The sequence below is a fragment of the Eulemur rufifrons genome, chromosome 29, assembly GCF_041146395.1.
Source record: "Eulemur rufifrons isolate Redbay chromosome 29, OSU_ERuf_1, whole genome shotgun sequence".
Taxonomy (NCBI): Eukaryota; Metazoa; Chordata; class Mammalia; order Primates; family Lemuridae; genus Eulemur; species Eulemur rufifrons.
The window spans coordinates 90,848,001-90,867,911 of NC_091011.1; the positions used below are offsets into that span (position 1 = coordinate 90,848,001).

The window sequence follows — 19,911 nt, forward strand, 5'->3', positions numbered from 1 at the left end:
CAGATGTCAAAGGACATCATGGGGAGGGGCTCTGCTCCCTGTGACATATGGAAGTTGGCACTTTTGTCCTCTGGTGGAATAAATGCTACATTAAAATAAAATATTATAGACTCATACGTATAAACTGAAGATATAAAACTTTTGGAAAAAAATAGGTGAATGCCTTTATGAACATGGATAGGCATAGATTCATGCAGAAGACACAAGAAGCACTGGACATAAAATTTTAAAGTCTGATAAATATTGAACCTCTTAAAATTAATTACTCTGCTCATCAAAAGCACCATAAAAAAACCCATAAAATACAAGCCACAGACCAAGTGATCATCTTCAAATTACACGTACACAGAAATGGAACTGTTGACAGCACATATAAAGAACTCCTTCAAAGAAATAATCAAAAAGATAATCAACCAAATTTCAGAAAATTAGCAAAATAAATGAACAGATACTTCTACAAAAACTACAATGGTTAGGAAATACATAAAATGCTGCTTGCCACCATTAGCAATAAATTGTAAATTACAACCACCGCTGGATACTAATTTCATATCCACTAAAATGTCTAAAATTTTTAATGGATTATTCATCATTGGGATCATTGGAAATCTATTACTAATAGTTGGTAAATGATCAATACTAACAGAGTTTGTACCCATACTAGCCAAGTCAGATTGAGTTAACAAGCTCACAGTACACATCCTCTAGATCAACAGTTAGTGACTTTTTGCTGTAATGGTCCGTAAGTAAATACTTAAGACTTTGAAAGCTATCTTTTCTGTCATAACAACTTAACTCTGACAAAAGCAGCCATAGACAATGTGTAAACAAATGGATGTAGTGTGTTCCAATAAAACTTTATTTACAAAAACAGGTGGCTACTCGAATTGGGCCCAGGGACAGTAGTTTGTGAGCTCTTGTTCTAGATCTAAAAGCAAGTCTATGGGACCACTGGGGTCACAGCAGCATGTAATGAGAGGGTACAAAATTTACATCATAAGTAGCTTCAGGAGAATGTTCAGGCCCTTAGTCATGATATTTCAAAATTCTTCATTGCCTTAAGTATTACGTGCAGTATTTTGTGAAAGAAAAATATGGAATTGGTCAAGAGAACTGATGAATAGGAGCAAATAACAAAAATTAATGTTTTCTTTGACATGGATGATCTTATTTCACAATAAGTTATAGTTTAAAAAAAACACTAGTGGGGGATTTCACTCTGGCATAACAGTGTGAGGAGGAGCTCTGTAGACATGCGCTTCAGTGAAACTGGTGAAAATTATTTTTAAACAACCATTTAAAGTCTCTGGAAATGGCCTTAAGGGCATGCAGCACAGGAAGAAACATTTATGCAAGAAAATCTACTAAAATTCTTCAGGAACAGCAAGAGTCTATAATATTTGAAGCAAAAGATCAGCTTCTTCCCTCCCATCTCTTAATTCATGGAGGAGAACATTCCACTCCAGGCAGTTGCAGCCAAGACCACAGGGTTCCCTCCTCTGCTAGCTCGCAGTCAGAGGGCTATCTCTTAGGAGGGTCAGGACAGTAAAAGTTCTCATTCTCACTGAAAAACTCCATTTCTCATCCTGCCCCCCAGCTACCTATTGCTAAAGCTAACTTCCGCGTGAGTGAGACAGAGGTGGGCGATTCCTTCTCCTCCCAGCCCTCACTCAGGACGTAGAGGTCCACCTTGGGCACAGTGCTGCTGTAAGATACCAGATATGTGTTATTTGAAGCCCCTTAAGGTTTTCATTAATTAGTTGCAGCAGAGATGGAAAACGAATACACATTTGGTGTTAAATAAAGATCATTTGTTTCCAGCTCTGGCTCTTGCTAGCATGGTGATCTATCATTTAGTGCAATGATTCCCTGACTTTTCAGTCTCTAGATACTTTTAAACTTCTAAAAATCACTGAGGATCTGAAAATATTTTGCTAACGTACATATACTTGTTGGTATTTATCATAATAGTAGTTAAGACTGATAATTTCTTAAATATTTACTTCCAATTGATTTTAAAAGGCTTCCATGATATGTTAATAGAAATGTTTTATGAAAAATAAGTATCTTTTATAAAATAGTATAAAAGAAAGTATGTTTCACATTTTTGCACATTTTTTCCGTATTTGGCTTAATAGAAGACAGTTGTATTCTGTATCTTTTTCTGCATTCTATTTGCTGTAATATCACATATCAGGTAGCCTCTGGAAAAATTAATTGTACACTCATGAGAAAACAAGGGTAGAAAAAGATAAAAATTGTCTAAATACTATTGTGCAAATAGTTTTTATCCCCCCGACTCTTTGAAAGCTTCTCATCAATTCCCAGAGTCCCAGGACCACTATGATATATTTAAACTTCAGTCTTCATATTCATAAAATGAGGGTGATGATTAGATTAAAATATGTAGCCCATTTAAAGCATTTGGCACATTTTCTGAAAGGCAATAAGGGCTCAAGAATTGTTGCTTGCGGCTCTAGTAATACTTCCTCATTGTATCCATCACTTCCTACTGCAGACACAGATACACCTCGGCATTGGGAGCTCTATTCCTTCTCAGGGTTGCCATACCAGGTTCCATGGGAACCGTCCCTCAACCACCTAAAAGTCACATCCTCTCATAAACCTTAATGGGGATTGCAGAAAAGCATAAAGTCATAAAACCATAATAATTTTAGGAGCTCAGATATTGCAATTTGTGACACCGGTCTCAAGTTCATGACTCTTGAGATATTTGAAAGTTTATGCAGAAACAGTGTGATGCCAATATCTTCCCCCTGTTCCCTAGAATCTTTCCTTCAAGGACAATCAGACACAATCTTCGCTCCCCTCCAGAGAGAACATTCAGAGATCTCTCCCCCTCCTTCCTTTAAGAGAGAAGATAAATAGGTGTGATACCTTGTGATTCTTCCGGGAATTTAAACTCTCAAGAGAAACTCAAGAATGTTTTTATTCATCTGATTCTAAAATAAAAGCTATACTCATGAGGGCCATTGAAGAAATTTCAGCGAGTCCCTTGAATCTGTCTATATCTGAGATTTAATGCTATGAAGGCTGCCAGAAGGAATAGGGTTCCTACCCAATTAGAGGTATGTTGGTCAACTAGTAGGGTTTATTCTAGGTCAAAGTATTTTCCTGAAAGAAAGTCCAGTGCTACCATCCTCTATGTATACAATTTTCATTTGTGCTGGGAGGTGGTTTTCAGTACCAGTAATTGAAATAGCACAGGATGATAGCAGAAATTACATTGGCTATGCCAGAGGAAAGACATCCCTGCGTAATTTTTCCTCCTGAATCAAAGTGTATCTTGCAGGTAGTTGGAATAGACACCAATGTCCCCCTCCCCTGCAGGGAACTTTTTCCTACTGTGCTATGGACAGGGGTCCCAGGACTTCCTCTCACCACCACCTCCCTGTGTGTCCTGATTGCAATGGTCAGAGCTAGAGCCACTGTCTCCCTGAAAATAAGAAGCTTTACATCTGGGCATTGTCTCTGAATACGACTCTGAAATAGCCAAATTAATGAGGGGACTTTATATATTAACCAGCCTAAATAAGGATGTTGATGGCCAGGAAAACCTCTCTCGATGGAAAAGAATATTCCAGCAACAGTTGCAGTAACTCTTTTTCTTGTTGAAAGTGTGTAAGAGGTAAGTTTGTCACATAATATGTTTTTTTGGAGCTATCCCAGGTTATCATGTTTTCTGAGCTACTGTTGTTTATTTATTCTATTGGGAAGGTGATAGTTTAGGTATTGCCACCAAGATATTTTCTTCTCTATTCCAGGCTGATAGCAGCTTAAAGATTTTAATCTATCTTCATTTTATTTTGTATGTTGTCTATTATTTTACAGCAAAATGAAAGGGATAATGAAGATGAGATTTATTAATCTAGAAAAAATAAGCAGACTAAAATGTCAAGAAACAAATGTTCCTAATGGGTAGCAATAGATTGAGTTATTTTCAACAATATTATTATGCTTTCCATTCAGAAATTAAATTTGTTCCAGACATAGAGCATTATATCCAACTGTGTCTAAGTAAAATTTCACAATATGATGTTATTATCCCCCACTTGGCATGCTCTAGGAATATTTTTTAATTGTGGCAAAAATAATTTAATGCACAGACATATAAAACCATCTTCAAATGCAAATAGAAATTTTAAAATTTATGATTTTGTCTTTCTGTTTTACTGAGTGAATTTTTCCAAAGAAACATTGTCCATAGAACTGATCCTTCTTAGGCTTATAGTTTGCAAAAGTTTATAATGTGTCACATGTAACATCAAGCCTATTTCTCGGGTTATTTTACTTCCATATGAAGTAGTTTCTCCAGAAAGCTATTACTCTGAAATTGTTTTCTTATACATATCAGTTCAAAGCAACTATAAGATACTGTATTTGTGTTTTACAGCCTGTTTAACAAATTACCACAAATGGGGTTGCTTAAAAGAATAGTAATTTATTCTTTCACAGTTCTGGAGTCTGCTAGAAGTCTGAAATCTAGTAGGATCACGTTCCCTCTGGGAACTGTAAGGGAGAATCCATTTCTTGCCTCTTCCTATTTCTGGCTGGTGTCAGCGTCCTCAGTTTCTGGCCACATCTCTCTCTGCCCCATTGTCACATCACCTTGCCTCCATATTCCTTCTCCAGTTTGTTTCAAATTTCCTTCTGCTTTGTCTCAGGAGGACACTTGTCATTGGCTAGGACTCACCCATAAAATTGAGGATTATCTCATCTCAAGAGTCTTAGTCATATCCAAAAAGACCCTCTTTCCAAATAAGACAATATTCACAGGTCCTAGGGATTGGGATGAGGACCTGTCCCCTTCTAGGGTCACCATTCACTGTCACTATTTTACATTTTCAAATAATCAAATTGTAATTATAAATGTTTTAAAGAAAGTATAAACTATGTCTTGGACAAATGTAGATAAAAATGTATATACTATATACATTCAATATATTATGTATAGTTATATTTAGTTATATTTATATACTAAATATATATTTAATATACTTATACATTAATGACTAAATATATAACAAGCTAAAAATTCCATTTATCAAATTAATAACCATTGTCTCGGTTTCTGCTTTATCTATAGCTATACTAGCTATTGTAGGCGACATAAAGAAGTATAAGACATATTAGCTCTCATTATCTGGTGAATGGCCATCTCTGTTAAAATAAATGGCATTTGGTATCAATACCTCTTCATCTTTGATTTTACCTTGAGGATTATCTATATCTTCATAGTGAGGATATAACTCTTTAACTGTTATTCTTGACCAAGCCTATATACATTTAAAAGGTACCCGAAGAGTCTACCCTTCTGAATCTCCTCTAATTCCCTAGAATAGGAAAGACACCCTTATCAGGCCATCCATAAAGTAGACTTTTAATGGGGCCTACACAAGATCAAACAGGCTGTCTCCTTTCTCTTTATAGTAACTTGTTATAGATGTGCAAGAAAACCCTCCCAAAGAATAGGCTTATGACTCCACTGCACCACCCCTTCAGCCTTTCACAATGAGGCTAGTGGATAAGCACAGTGTATAATTACACTAGTATTTTTGAAAGACCCATATGACTTTTCCAACTCAATATAGGCCTGCCTACAAATTTACATTTATCTATGCCTCACATCCCTCAAAGGGACTGTCAAAATTCTATTTTTTATTACTGAATCATCTTACACTCTTATGCATTAAAGAACTAAGTAAATAATAAGTACAAATTAAAATTTTATCCAATCTCTTAAAAGACACAACTTGTAACTACATAGGAATGCATTATCTCATCATCTGCTCTGTAGAAACCTGACTATAAGCCACGTATAATAATCTGAAATTATATTTATGCAACTTTTTAAAATGTTATGGTTTTTATTGTTTAACATGACTTGTAATTCCTGTGTAGGTGAAGATAGCCCCTCCTTTTTTTTTTTGGGTGTGCAGACTTGGCCTTGCTCTGTTACCCAGGCTCAAACTCCTGGCCTCAGTGATCCTCCAATCTCAGCCTCCTGAGTCGCTGGAATTACAGGTGTGAGCCACGGTACCCAGATTGATATTCCCTACTGTTTAATGTATAGTGAAGAGTCAAATCATTCCGGGTGTCAGTCACCAATGAAATAGGACTTCCTCGAAAGCCAGAAACTGGAATTGAGAATAAAATACTAGATAAGAGACAACATGAGAAATCTGTATCTCTTGTTCCTAATAATGTAGGTAGGAAGATGTCTAGGCAGGAAATCTGAAGAGTAATGTTAAGATGGTTCTTACACATGGGATCACATGGGCCCTGGAGAGTAAAAAACACAAACAAATGCCACATAACATTGTGCCACCTGATTCGACTCAGAGCATAAACAGTTCAGGGCTGCAGGTAGAATAGGAGATAATTTTATCCTGGTAACCACGTAACTACACACAATACAAGCCAGGTTATACTTAAGCTTTGTCGAGTATTAATTTCCATTTAAGGTATTTTCTTCTTTCTCAGTATCTAATATCAAACTGAGATAAAAATGAACCAAAGGAAGCTGATTTTAGACAGTTTTTCACCAAAGCATTAAAAAGGGAAGCCAATGTGAAAGGAGCAGCCATGAAAGTGGATAACGACAGAAAGAAGATGAACTTGAGACTATAGAGTCATCATTACTAAGTCAGACACTCTCTTCCACTGGGTGGCTTTTTAGAGCGATAAGCCTTAATATATCTAGGATTTCTGCTTGTGTGATTTTTAGATGACTAGAGATAGACATATACCTGTATATACATACACATAGATAAGTTGTTTGATTGACCTGACTGAGCACTTCTAAATTTAAGAATTCACTATCAAAATTTCATGAAATAAACAAAACAAATTAACCAAAGAAGTCATATATATATATATAATTTAATTATTGAAGCCTTATATTGCATATAATCTAATGATGAGATAATATATTAAATAAAATTATAATATTTGCATGTAAGCAAATAATAGACAGCTGTTGAAAGTATGTTGCAAAGAAATATTCTGACATGGAAAATGGCTCATGATATATGATAGAACTAGTTAAACAATATTGTTTCATATAACTTTTAAATTCACGATATATAGGAAATAAGTGAATAGTAAAAAGGTGTGACTGCTTGTATAATTGTTAATGAGGATCACCTTTGGCTGGATGTTTCAAGGTATTATCTCTCATTCATTTACCTAGAGTTTCCTAATGTTTTCCTAAGAAGATTTTAAAACATGATGTCAAAGTGTCACACAAGGTAGGTACCCCCCTGTTCACACAGTGAGCCACACTAAATCTAAAATGATCAGGAGTCTATAATTTTCTAAATAAGAATAAAAGCAAGAAAGTAATATAAACCTGATGACTAATAAGGTATTGGGATTACAAACATAAAATAACAAACAATAAGATAAATAATATCAAGACCATTCTCTTCAATGATAACGTTAATTTAGTGAAACAGACTTGACTCCAGAAAGGAAGTCGGTTAAGTTACAGTCAGTTTTCAGAAGTCATTCTGAGAATGTATCATCCCCTGTAACAATTTGTTATATGCTCTTACTTTTAAATGAGAATATCAAATTTATGATATCTTCATGATAAACATCATAAAATATAAATTACCATGATGAAAATATAAATTATTAAAAATCCAATAACATCCAGATATTAGTTTATAAATATATTTCTTCATTAAAAGTATTAGATCCTTTGGGGAAAATAGCTGTATTGTGGCTGAAGTGAAGAATGTATAAGCTGAGCCTGAAATGATGGATCATATCAGAACTAGGGAAGTGCTCGAACATGAGGGAACCATGTTAAAGAAACAGAGAAGCAAGCTTGGAGGGTCCATATATAGAAAAATTAAGCATAAAAAATGGTAACAATGAAGTATAACCTGCTGAATAAAAAAAAATCCTATGAAACCATACTAATAGATGAATGCATAGATAGATGATAGAGCATTTATTTATAGCAAAATTGCAACTAATAAATGTACAAGCAATGATGGAGTTAGAACAACACATTGTCAATCATCATTACTAATAACTGAGTCAGGCAAGATAATCAATGGATGGTAAAAATAGCGACTGAGAGAAACAAGTAGTGCATAGTTCTTCTATGAGGAAGATAGATAATTTCCAATCTTCTATGAGGAAGATAGATAATTTCCAATCTTCTATGAGGAAGATTCATACTTTTAATGAATGTTCCAGAGTCTACTTAGGGAAAATATAATAATTGTATAAAAGAGACATCTGAGAAGCACCATCTTCACCACATGATCCATGTTAGCTTCACCAATAATGGGACAAATTACCACCACACACCTAATCAGAATGCACACAGGATGACACTATTTTTCCTACAGAAAGTGAATAATCCAAATCAAAACATGAGGAACACTGTACACTCCCAATTTGTGGAACATTCTACTAAACAATTGCTGTACAATCTTAAAAATATCAGTGTCTGGAAAGGTATAAACAGACTGAGTAAATATTACACATGTAAGGAGACTAAAGACAGATGACATTAAATATAATATGTAATCTTGGATTATGTCCTGGACAGGTTCCAGTGGAGGGAGAATACTGTATATCATAGAAGAGAAACATGTCAATATTAAATTTCCTGATTTTAATAATTATACTGTGTTCAGGTCAGTGAATAATTTTTATAGTGAAAAAATGAAGAACTTAGGGGTAAACAGAAATTTTGTCCATACTTTAATCTCAAATGGTTCAGAAAATAAGTATATAGAGAGAAAGAGAATAAGATAAATAAGAAAGGAATGTTAGCATTTGCTAAATCTACATGAAAGCATAAGGAGTTATTTACAAAATTCTTGACACCTTTCTGTAAGTATAAATTTATTTCATGATTAAATGCTAAACACAATAAGGGAGCAAATCTTGGGAAGTTGGGGAGGCTGTCTAATAGGAACATACAACCTTTCTTTGAGCTCATTTTCAGATAAATAACTCAAATCTTCATTGATTCTCCAGTTCTGACCTTTCTATCACACTTCATTCCTTGACGGACTGTCACTTAGGAATGGGAGGCAACCAATCATGGATCACAGAATTCATCCTAGTGGGATTCCAGCTCAGTGCAGAGAAGGAAGAGCTCCTCTTCTGGATCTTCTCCCTGTTATATATATTCAGCCTCCTGGCCAATGGCATGATCTTGGGACTCATCTGTCTGGACCACAGACTGCACACTCCCATGTACTTCTTCCTCTCACACCTGGCCATCCTTGACATGTCCTATGCTTCCAACAATGTCCCCAAGATGTTGGCAAACCTACTGAACCAGACCAGAGCCATCTCCTTTATTCCATGCATAATACAGACATTCTTGTATATGGCTTTTGCAAACACAGAGTGTCTGATTTTGATGGTGATGTCTTATGATCGGTATGTGGCCATCTGCCACCCTCTCCACTACACTGTCATCATGAACTGGAGAGTGTGCACAATCCTGGCTGTCACTTCCTGGTCATGTGGGTTTACCCTGTCCCTGATACAGGCAATTCTCCTTCTAAGGTTGCCCTTCTGTGGGCCCCGGGATGTGAATCACCTCTTCTGTGAAATTCTGTCTGTCCTCAAGCTGGCCTGTGCTGACACCTGGATCAACCAAGTCGTCATCCTTGCTACCTGTGTTTTTGTCTTAGTAGGGCCCCTTTGCTTGATGCTTGTCTCCTACATGCACATCCTCTGGGCCATCCTAAAGATCCAGTCAAAAGAGGGCCGCATAAAGGCCTTCTCCACCTGCTCCTCCCACCTCTGTGTGGTTGGGCTCTTCTTTGGCATAGCCATGTTGGTTTATATGGTCCCAGACTCTAATCAACGAGAGGAGCAGGAGAAAATGCTGTCCCTGTTCCACAGCCTCTTTAACCCAATGCTGAATCCCCTCATCTACAGCCTGAGGAACGCTCAGGTGAAGGATGCCTTCCACAGAGCATTGCAGAAGAAGAGGTCTGTGTGAGGGGTAGATAGAATAGTAGTTGGATAGGGATTTGCTTTTAACACTTGTGTTTCACTGAAGCAAAAAATCTGAAAAATTTTGTAACTAGAAGTTTGATATAAAATGATAATTGTAATTCTAGCTCTGAAAATAAGGCAAAATTATAGTGAACAAAATAATATATTATTTTACATTGTTTTCCCCTCTAAAAACTCTATGGAGTATGAACCCAGTTTCTGAATTAAATGTCAGTGTTAAGAGTCACACCTATTTAGACAGTGGAAGAGATGGAAAAGCTATTTTCCCCTGGTATTTGCATCATTGTATTGGCATTTTATTGAAAATCTCTCCTTTTGGAAGAAAAGCAAACTAGGCTCAAAGCAAGCAGAAAGAATGAAATAATATACATTAGAATGTATAAAAATGAAATAAAATACATTAGAATGTATATAAATGAAATAAAAAACAGGAACACAATAAATAAAGTCAATGAAAGTAAATCTTGTTTCCTTGAAAAGATCAACAACGTTGGCAAACTTTATCTAGCTATAACAACAACAACAACAAAAAAGCACTCAAATTAATAAAATCAGGCATGTAAAGGAAAATCATGACCAACCTTGCAGATATAAAATGGATTATTAGGGAATACTGTGAACAGCTCTATGCCAACAATTAGAAACTTAGCTAAAAGGAAAAATTCCAAGAAAGACACAGTCTACCAACTCACTCAAAAATAAACAGATAATCTGAATAGAGTATAATAAATAAAGAAGTTGAATTGGTAATTTTAAAACTTTTGCCAAATAAAGCCATGGACCACATTCCTACAATAGTAAATTATACTTAATTTGAAAAGAAGAATTTTCTTCACAAAAATCTTTCACAAAATGGAAGAAAATGAAATATTTCCCAACTGATTCTATGAGGCCAGTGTCATTCTGATACCAAACAAAACAAACACATCACAAGAAATGAAAACAGATGGATTTCCTTATGAACACAGATAAAATCCTCAACAAATATCAGCAAACCAGATCCAGCATATATTACAATGATTAAATATCAATATCAAGTGAGATTTATTCCAGAATGCAACGTTGTTTTTACATTCAAAACTCAATCAATATAATATACCATGTTAATTAAAGGAAATAAAAAACATGATCATCTTATTACATATAATAAAATCATTTGACAATTCCAACATCCTTTCCTGACAAACACACACCAACACACACTCAGCAAACTGGAACATCTTCAATCAGATAAAGGGATGATAAGAAAACCACAGCTAAAATTCTAATTGTTAACGACTGGATGCTTTCCTCACAAATGAGAAACAATTATCAAGGAGGTCCTCTCTTGCTGCTTCTATTCAGCACTATACTTACTGCAGGTACTAGCCAGAGCAATTATACAAGAAAAATAAATGAAAGGTATCTAGATTGGGAAGGCATAAGAAAACCATATTGCCAAGTGAAATAATCCTATATATAGAAATTTTTAAGAAATTTGCTAAAAATAAAATTAATTAGAACTAATTAATTCAGCAAGGTTGAAGGATAAAGTTCTATACAGAAAAATCAGCTTAATGGCTAGGTGTATGAGTAGTCAAATACAGCAACAAGCCAAAGTGAGAGCAACAGTCAAGCCTTTAATCATTTACTGTGATAGCATAGGCAAGAGATTGAACCAGAGTAAGTTCCAATTCCCACACTGCTGCATTTATCCCTATGGAACTGTGCTGGGCAAAGAGCAGGTGGATCATTGCAGATGTAGGGATCACTTTCCTGCTGAAGGAGCCACAAACAAAAGGTGCTGATGTTTCATGAACCTGAGAGCATAGGAGGGGAGAGGACGGGGAGAAAAGAAAGAGGTAGGTGTGGAAACATACTGAATACTGAGTCAGAGTGGAGAAAAAGTGTCAAGTTTTCCCTCACTCCCCAGAGGGAAGAGGTGCCTGAGGAATTTCTCTGCAAAAGGCCCCCAAATAATGAGGCCTGAAAATGGAGGTGGCTGGGCTAGGAATGCAGTATTCATAAGAGCATGGCCAGGCATGGATCAAATGGATTGTGAGATCAAGTTAAAGCTTCCTCAAAAGGTGATGCCACTAGAAAATGACTGGTTTGTGGAAGAACTTAATTTAGCTAAAACCCAGCTAATTTCTGTGCTAAATTGTTCTGAACAACATTATCAGAGGGTACAAATAAAGGAAGGAAGCAGGTATCAGATCTGTGTTAAAATATAAAAATGTATGTCATCACTTTAGAAGACTCATCAGCTACTTCCTTAGGTCTATTCCCACCTTACACTGACTCTTCCAAATGTTAGGCATATTTATGCTGACACTATAGCTATATATGTTACATACATGCTCTTCCAAATGTAGATGCTCAGAAAAGTATGATCATTTTGCTGTAAGAGACCCTAGGCCAAGGGCCTGGTGAATGAACCATATAAGAAAGGAATAACACAGTTAAATTCATGTAAATTTGAAATTTAAAAAGAAACCTTTACAATGTTCTAATCATATTGAGATTAAGACACAGACATGGAATTGTTCCCTTCTGAATTTAGATTCGGGGCCACTATTATTTTGGGTAGGGAATCTGGAGCTATGTTTTTACTGAACACAGGTTTGGCTGCCGGCCTCCTGAGAACCAAACAGGAGAGGTGAGTGTTGGAGAAGGAAAGGTGGTTTATTCAGGGGCCAGCAGCCTGAGAGGGGGTGGACTAATGTCTCAAAGACCATCTGATCTTTCTTTGCTGACTGAGCAACAGTCCCTTACAAACGGAAGAGCTAAGGGGGTTTTTGGCAGAAAGCAAGCTTTGTGCAAGTCATCAGGACTTGCTTGATGGCTATCAGCAAACAATAGGTCCTCTGGTGGATCTTGTCATCAGCAGTCTGGGTTGGCCTGTTCTGGACTCTTGACCTGGTTTTCCTGAAGATCATTTTCTAATCCTGTACCTGGCAGCTGTATGAGCAAGCAGCAGGTCAAAAAACTTTGAAGACAGAGCAAGCTGAAAGCATCCTGGAAGCACAATGGCCTCCCTTTAGCTAGGCTGGTGCTATGGTCTGAGTGGCCCTCGGGGTGCACTTACAGCATGAGGCTGACAATAAAGATAGCATCGACAGGATATCAACTTTTTGAGGAAAAAATTATAGGACCTAACAAAAATGAAAGCATTACTCAGTGGTTAAAAAAAAAATGTGGAGTAGGCAGAATTCTCTAGATGGACCACTAAGCTTTTATTATTCAAACACTAATCTAGGTAGTGTTGTGAAGGTACTTTGCAAATCGATGCATGTTAAAATGTGGAAGTTGTCTTGGTGATAATCAGGTGAGCCTTCTAAAAGCTGGGAGTTTTTTCCATCTAGTAGCAGAGGAGGAAGTTGGATTTGAAGTGTGTAAAGGACTTAACAAAACACTGCTGCTCTGAACAAGCAGGGGGCTGTGTGTGAGGATCAGAAAGTGACAGCAAGCAGCTGAGGGTAACCCCAAAGGACAGCCAACAACAGAAATGGACAGAGACTTCAGTCCTACAATCACAGGAATCAAGTCCAACCACTGAACTTGAAAGAGGATCCCAAGTGTCAGATGGGGATTGCAGCCCCAGCCACACATTGACTTAGCCTGTGAGGTCTGTGTACAGACTCCAGCTGATCCACACCAGGACTTCTGAAGAGTGGAAACTGTGAGATGCCAGATATGTGTTATTTGAAGCCACTTAAAGTTTGCCTTAATTTGTTGGAGCAGACATAGAAAATGAATACACCTTTGATATTAAATAAAGATCATTTTTTTGCAGCTCTTGCCCTTGCTAGATTGGTGATCTATTATTTAGTGCAATGATTCCCTAACTTTTCAGTCTCTTTTAAACTCCTAAAAATTACTGAGAATCTGAAGATATTTTGCTCATGTAGGTATAATTAATGATATTTATCATAATAGAAGTTAAAACTGATAATTTATTAAATATTTACTTCCATTAATTTTAAAGGGCCTCCATGATACATTAATATAAATGTTTTATGAAAAATAACTTTTATCAAAATAGTATAAAATAAAGTGTTTCACATTTTTGCAATTTTTTAAATATATTTGGCTTAATAGTAAACAGTTGAATTTTGTATCTTTTTCTCCATTCTATTTGTTGTAATATCACATTATTAGGTAGCCTGTGAAAAGATTAATTGTACACTCATGAGAGAATAAGGGTAAAAAAACATAAAAATTGTCTAAGTATTATTGTGAAGGTATTTTTTATCCCATAGACTCTTTGAAAGCTTCTCAGCAATTCCCAGAGTTCTAGACCATGCTTAAAGAATAGCAGATAGTACATTTATACTTCAGTCTGTAAAATGATGATGATGAGTAGATTAAAATATCTAGTCCATTTGGCACATTTTCTGAAACATAATGAGAGCTCAATAATTGTGGCTTATGATTATTTTAATACTTCCTCATTTGTATCCATCACTTCCCACTGCAGACACAGATACACCTCGGCATTGGGAGCTCTATTCCTTCTCAGGGTTGCCATACCAGGTTCCATGGGAACCGTCCCTCAACCACCTAAAAGTCACATCCACTCATAATCCTTAATGGGGATTGTAGAGAATGATAAAGTCATAAAATCATAATAATTTTAAGAGCTAAGATATTGCAATTTGTGACACCTGTCTCAAGTTTGTCACCCTTGAGATATTTGAAAGTTTATGCAGAAACAGTGTGTTGCCAATATCTGCCCCCCTGTTCCCTAGAATCTTTCCTCTGAGGGCAATCAAACACAATCTTTGCTCCCCTCCAGAGAGAACATTGAGAGATCTCTCTCCCTCTGTCCTTAAGGGAGAAGATTAAATAGGTGTGACACCTTATGATTCTTCTGGGAATTTGAATCCTCAAGAGAAACTCAAGAATGTTTTTATTCATCTGATTCTAAAATAAAAGCTATACTCTTGGGGTTCCTTGAAGAAGTTTCAGCGAGTCCCTTGAATCTGTGTATATCTGGGATTTAATCCTATGAAGGCTACCAGAAGGAATAGGGTTCTTACCCATTTAGAGGTATGTTGCTCAACTAGTAGGGGTTATTCTAGGTCAAAGTATTTTCCTGCGAGAAAGTCCAGTGCTACCATCTCTTATATAGACAATTTTCATTTGTGCTGGGAGGTGGTTTTCAGTACAAGAAGGTGAAATAGGATGACAGCAGAAATCACATTGGCTATGCCAGAGGAAGGACATCCCTGTGTAATCTTCCCTTCTGATTCAAAGCGTATATTGCAGGTAGTTGGAATAGACACAAACATCCCTCTCTTCTGCTGAAAACTTTTTCCTGTTGTGCTATGGATGGGGGTGGGGGGGAGGCCCCAGGACTCCCTCTCACCACCACCTGCTCCTGTGTCCTGGTGTGGTGGTCAGAGCTAGAGCCACTGCCTCCATGACAAAGGATCAGAGAATGAGAGGCTTTATATCCAGGCATTGTCTCTGAATAAGGCTCTGAAATCCGCAAATTAATAAAAGGACTCTATATATTACCTAGCCTAAATAAAGATATCAGTGGCTGGGAAAACCTCTCTCAATGGAAGAAATAATTCCAGCAACAGTTGCAGTAAATTTTTTTCTTGTTGAAACAGTGTAAGAGGTAAGTTTCTCATATAATATTTCTTTTCAGAAGTATCCCAGGTTATCACTTGATCATAACTTTCAGATTTGAAATCACTGTGTTTTATATGAATATGTTTCCTATTAAAAATAGGATAGAAGAAGTCAGCAGCCAACACCTCTATTAAGAGTTGGAGAAACAGAATAAAGCACCTTAGCTAGAGAAACTGTCTGGGTTGCAGGCCTGCCTGGGTAGAAAATTGCTCATACTAATCATGGGAACCTTCTGTTTCCTGAGCTACTGTTGTTTATCTATTGTATTGGGAAGGTAATATTTTAGGTATTGCCACCGAGATATTTTCTTCTCTATTCCAGTGTGGTAGCTGCTTAAAATTTTAATCTATCTTCAATTTTATTTTCTATGCTCTCCATTTTCTTACAGCAAAATGGAAAGGGTAATGAAGATGAGATTTATTAATCCATAAAAAATAACCAAACTAAAATGTCAAGAATCAAATGTTCTTACTGGATAGCAATAGATTGAATTATCTTCAACAATATTGTTATCCTTTACATTCAGAAATTAAATTTGTTTCAGACATTGAGTATTATTATATCCAAATGTGTCTATGTAAAATATGTTATGCTTCACTTGACACTCTATAGGAATATTCCTTAATTGTAGCAAAAATAATTTAGAGCACACATATATAGAGCCCTTTTCAAAAGCAATATATTTATAGAAATTTAAAAATCTATAATTTTGTCTCTCTGTTTTACTAAGTCAATTTTTCAAAGAAACATTGCCCATGTAACTGATCCTTCTTAGGCTTATAGTGTGCAGAAGTTCATAATGTTGTCACATGTATCTTCAAACTTACTTCTGAGATTATTTGACCTCCATATGAAGTAGTATTTCTCCAAAAAGCTATTGCTCTGAAATTGTCTTCATATAAACATCAATTCAAAACAGGTATCAGATACTGTGCTTGTTTTTTACAGCTGGCTTAACAAATTACCACAAATGTGGTTGCTTAAAACAATAGGTATTTATTCTTTCACAGTTCTGGAGTCTGCTAGAAATCTGAAATCTGATAGACTAACACTCCCTCTGGGCACTCTAAGGGAGAATGCATTTCTTGCCTCCACCAACCGAGGATGGCTAGTGTCAGCCTCCTCGGTTTCTGGCCACACCTGTCTCTGCTCCATCTTCACATCACCTTGCCTCCAGTTTTTTAAAATTTTCTTCTGCCTTTATCTCCTGAGGACACTTGTCATTGGAATTACGGCTCATCCATAAAATTGAGGAGGATTATCTCATCTCAAGATTCTTAAATTAATCACATCTACAAATACAATATTTTCCAAATAAGGCAATATTCACCAGTGTTGAGGATTAGGATGAGGACATATCTTTCTGGGGTCATCATTCAATCCACTATAGATACTTTTACATATGGCCATTTTATCTATTGATAAAATATATATAGTCCATATCATTATGCTTATTTGAATTTCTCCTTTGCAAACACTGCTTTTAAATATTTTAAATTTTCAAATAATCAAATTGCAATTATAGACTTCTTTAAGAAAGTATAAACCATGTCTTGGACGATATTTAAAATATATATATATATATATATATATATATACTTGAGTCTAAATATAGAAAAATTAAGCATCAGAAAAAATGATAATAATGAAGTATAACCCATTGAATAAAAAAATGCTACGAATCCATACTCATAGATGAATGCATAGATAGATGATAGATAGATACATAGATTGATAGATAAATGAAGCATTTCATTATACTAAAATTGCAACTAATAAATATAAAAGCAATGATGGAATTAGAACAACACATTTTCAATCATCATTACTAATAATTGAGTCAGCCAAAATAATCAATGGATGCTAAAAATAGTTACTGAAAGAAACTAGTAGTGAGTAGTTCTTCTATGAGGAACAAGATATATCATAATTTTAATGAATGCTCCAGAGTCTAATTAGGGAAAATATAATAATTGTATAATAGAGACATCTGAGAAGCACCATCTTCACCACATGATCCATGTTAGCTTCACCAACAATGGGACAAATCAGCATCACACACCTAGCCGGAAGGCACACAGGAAGACACTATTTTTTCTGCAGAAAGAGAATTATCTGAATCAAACATGAAGAACATTGTACATTTCCAATTTGTGGAATACTTTACTAAACAATTGCTATATACTCTTCAAAATATCAGTGTCTGGGAAGGCACAAACAGACTGAGTAAATATTACACATGCAAGGAGACTAAAGATAGATGACAATGACATTAAATATAATGTGTAATCTTGGATTACATCCTGGAAAGGTTTGAGTGGAGGGAGAATACTGCATATTAGAGAAAAGAAACATGTCAATATTAAATTTCCTGATTTTAAAAATTATACTGTGGTCAGGTTAGTTAGTGATTTTTTTATAGTGAAAAACTGAGGAATTGGGGGTATGTAGGTATTCTATTCACCCTTTAATCTCAAATGGGTCAAAAAATAAGTATATAGAGAGAAAGAGAATAAGACAAATAAGAAAGGTTAGCATTTGCTAAATCTGCATGAAGGTATACAGTTCTTCACAAAATTTTGGACACTTTTCAGTGTCAGTTTATTTCATGATTAAATGCTAAAAAAAAAAAAAGGAGCAAATCTTGGGAAGTCGGGGAGGCTAATAGGAATATACAACCTTTCTTTGAGCTCATTTTCAGATAAATAACTCAAATCTTCATTGATTCTCCAGTTCTGACCTTTCTATCACACTTCATTCCTTGATGGACTGCCACTTAGGAATGGGAGGCAACCAATCATGGGTCACAGAATTCATCCTAGTGGGATTCCAGCTCAGTGCAGAGAAGGAAGAGCTCCTCTTCTGGATCTTCTCCCTGTTATATATCTTCAGCCTCCTGGCCAATGGCATGATCTTGGGACTCATCTGTCTGGACCACAGACTGCACACCCCCATGTACTTCTTCCTCTCACACCTGGCCATCCTTGACATGTCCTATGCTTCCAACAATGTCCCCAATATGTTGGCAAATCTACTGAGCCAAGAGAGAACCATCTCCTTTGCTCCATGCATAATGCAGACATTCTTGTATTTGGCCTTTGCTGCTACAGAGTGCCTGATTTTGGTGGTGATGTCCTATGATCGGTATGTGGCCATCTGCTGCCCTCTCCAGTACACTGTCACCATGGGCTGGAGAGTCTGCACAATCCTGGCTGTCACTTCCTGGTCATGTGGGTTTACCCTGTCCCTGATACAGGCAATTCTTCTTCTAAGATTGCCCTTCTGTGGGCCTTGGTATGTGAACCATGTCTTCTGTGAAATTCTGTCTGTCCTCAAGCTGGCCTGTGCTGACACCTGGATCAACCAAGTCGTCATCCTTGCTACCTGTGTTTTTGTCTTAGTTGGACCCCTTTGCTTGATGCTTGTCTCCTACATGCACATCCTCTGGGCCATCCTAAAGATCCAGTCAAAAGAGGGCCGCATAAAGGCCTTCTCCACCTGCTCCTCCCACCTCTGTGTGGTTGGGCTCTTCTTTGGCATAGCCATGTTGGTTTATATGGTCCCAGACTCTAATCAACGAGAGGAGCAGGAGAAAATGCTGTCCCTGTTCCACAGCCTCTTTAACCCAATGCTGAATCCCCTCATCTACAGCCTGAGGAACGCTCAGGTGAAGGATGCTTTCTACAGAGCATTGCAGAAGAAGAGGTCTGTGTGAGGGGTGTGTAGAATGGTGGTTGGGTAGGGCTTTGCTTTTAAAAGTTGTGTTTCACTGAAGCAAAAACTAAAAAAAAAATTCGAATTAGAAGTTTGATATATCAGTCACTAATGTCTGATTTTGAGCCAAAAGTGTAGTTTATTATATGTCAAACAAGAAGTACTACAGTTAAACAAAGTATGTGCCTACACTATGGGCACAGTTTGGCATCTTAACGGTAGCTTGTTTATTCCAGCAGGAAAGGAACCTGAAGCAAGAGTGGCGATGAAATCATGAAAGGTTTTTCCCACAGGTTGTTGAGAATGGAATATATTTTGTTGCAAGAAGTGCTCTAGAGCCTGAATGAAGTGGTAGTCAGTTGGTGTAAGGTCTGGTAAATGCGGTGGATGACAGAGAGTTTCCAAGTCCAGCCTCTGTAGTCTGAGCAGCATTGTTTGTGCAACATGTAGTTGAGTGTTGTCTTGCAAGAGGATTGACCTATCTGTATTAACCAAGCTCTGCTGCTTAATCACAAGCATCCTCATCATTTCATCCAACTGGTTGCCATAGAT

At 36.5% G+C, this 19,911-nt stretch overlaps 2 protein-coding genes across 2 annotated transcripts; both read left to right on the forward strand.

Annotated features, from left to right (window-relative positions):
* Positions 1-9,073: 9,073 nt before the first annotated feature.
* Positions 9,074-10,006, forward strand: LOC138377336 (olfactory receptor 2A2-like). The gene has a single exon (XM_069462182.1). The coding sequence runs from the start codon at positions 9,074-9,076 to the stop codon at positions 10,004-10,006; it is 933 nt and encodes a 310-aa protein (XP_069318283.1).
* An 8,421-nt stretch (positions 10,007-18,427) lies between these two features.
* Positions 18,428-19,360, forward strand: LOC138377348 (olfactory receptor 2A2-like). Its single transcript, XM_069462196.1, has one exon. It carries the CDS (start codon positions 18,428-18,430, stop codon positions 19,358-19,360), a length of 933 nt encoding a protein of 310 aa, XP_069318297.1.
* Positions 19,361-19,911: the final 551 nt, after the last annotated feature.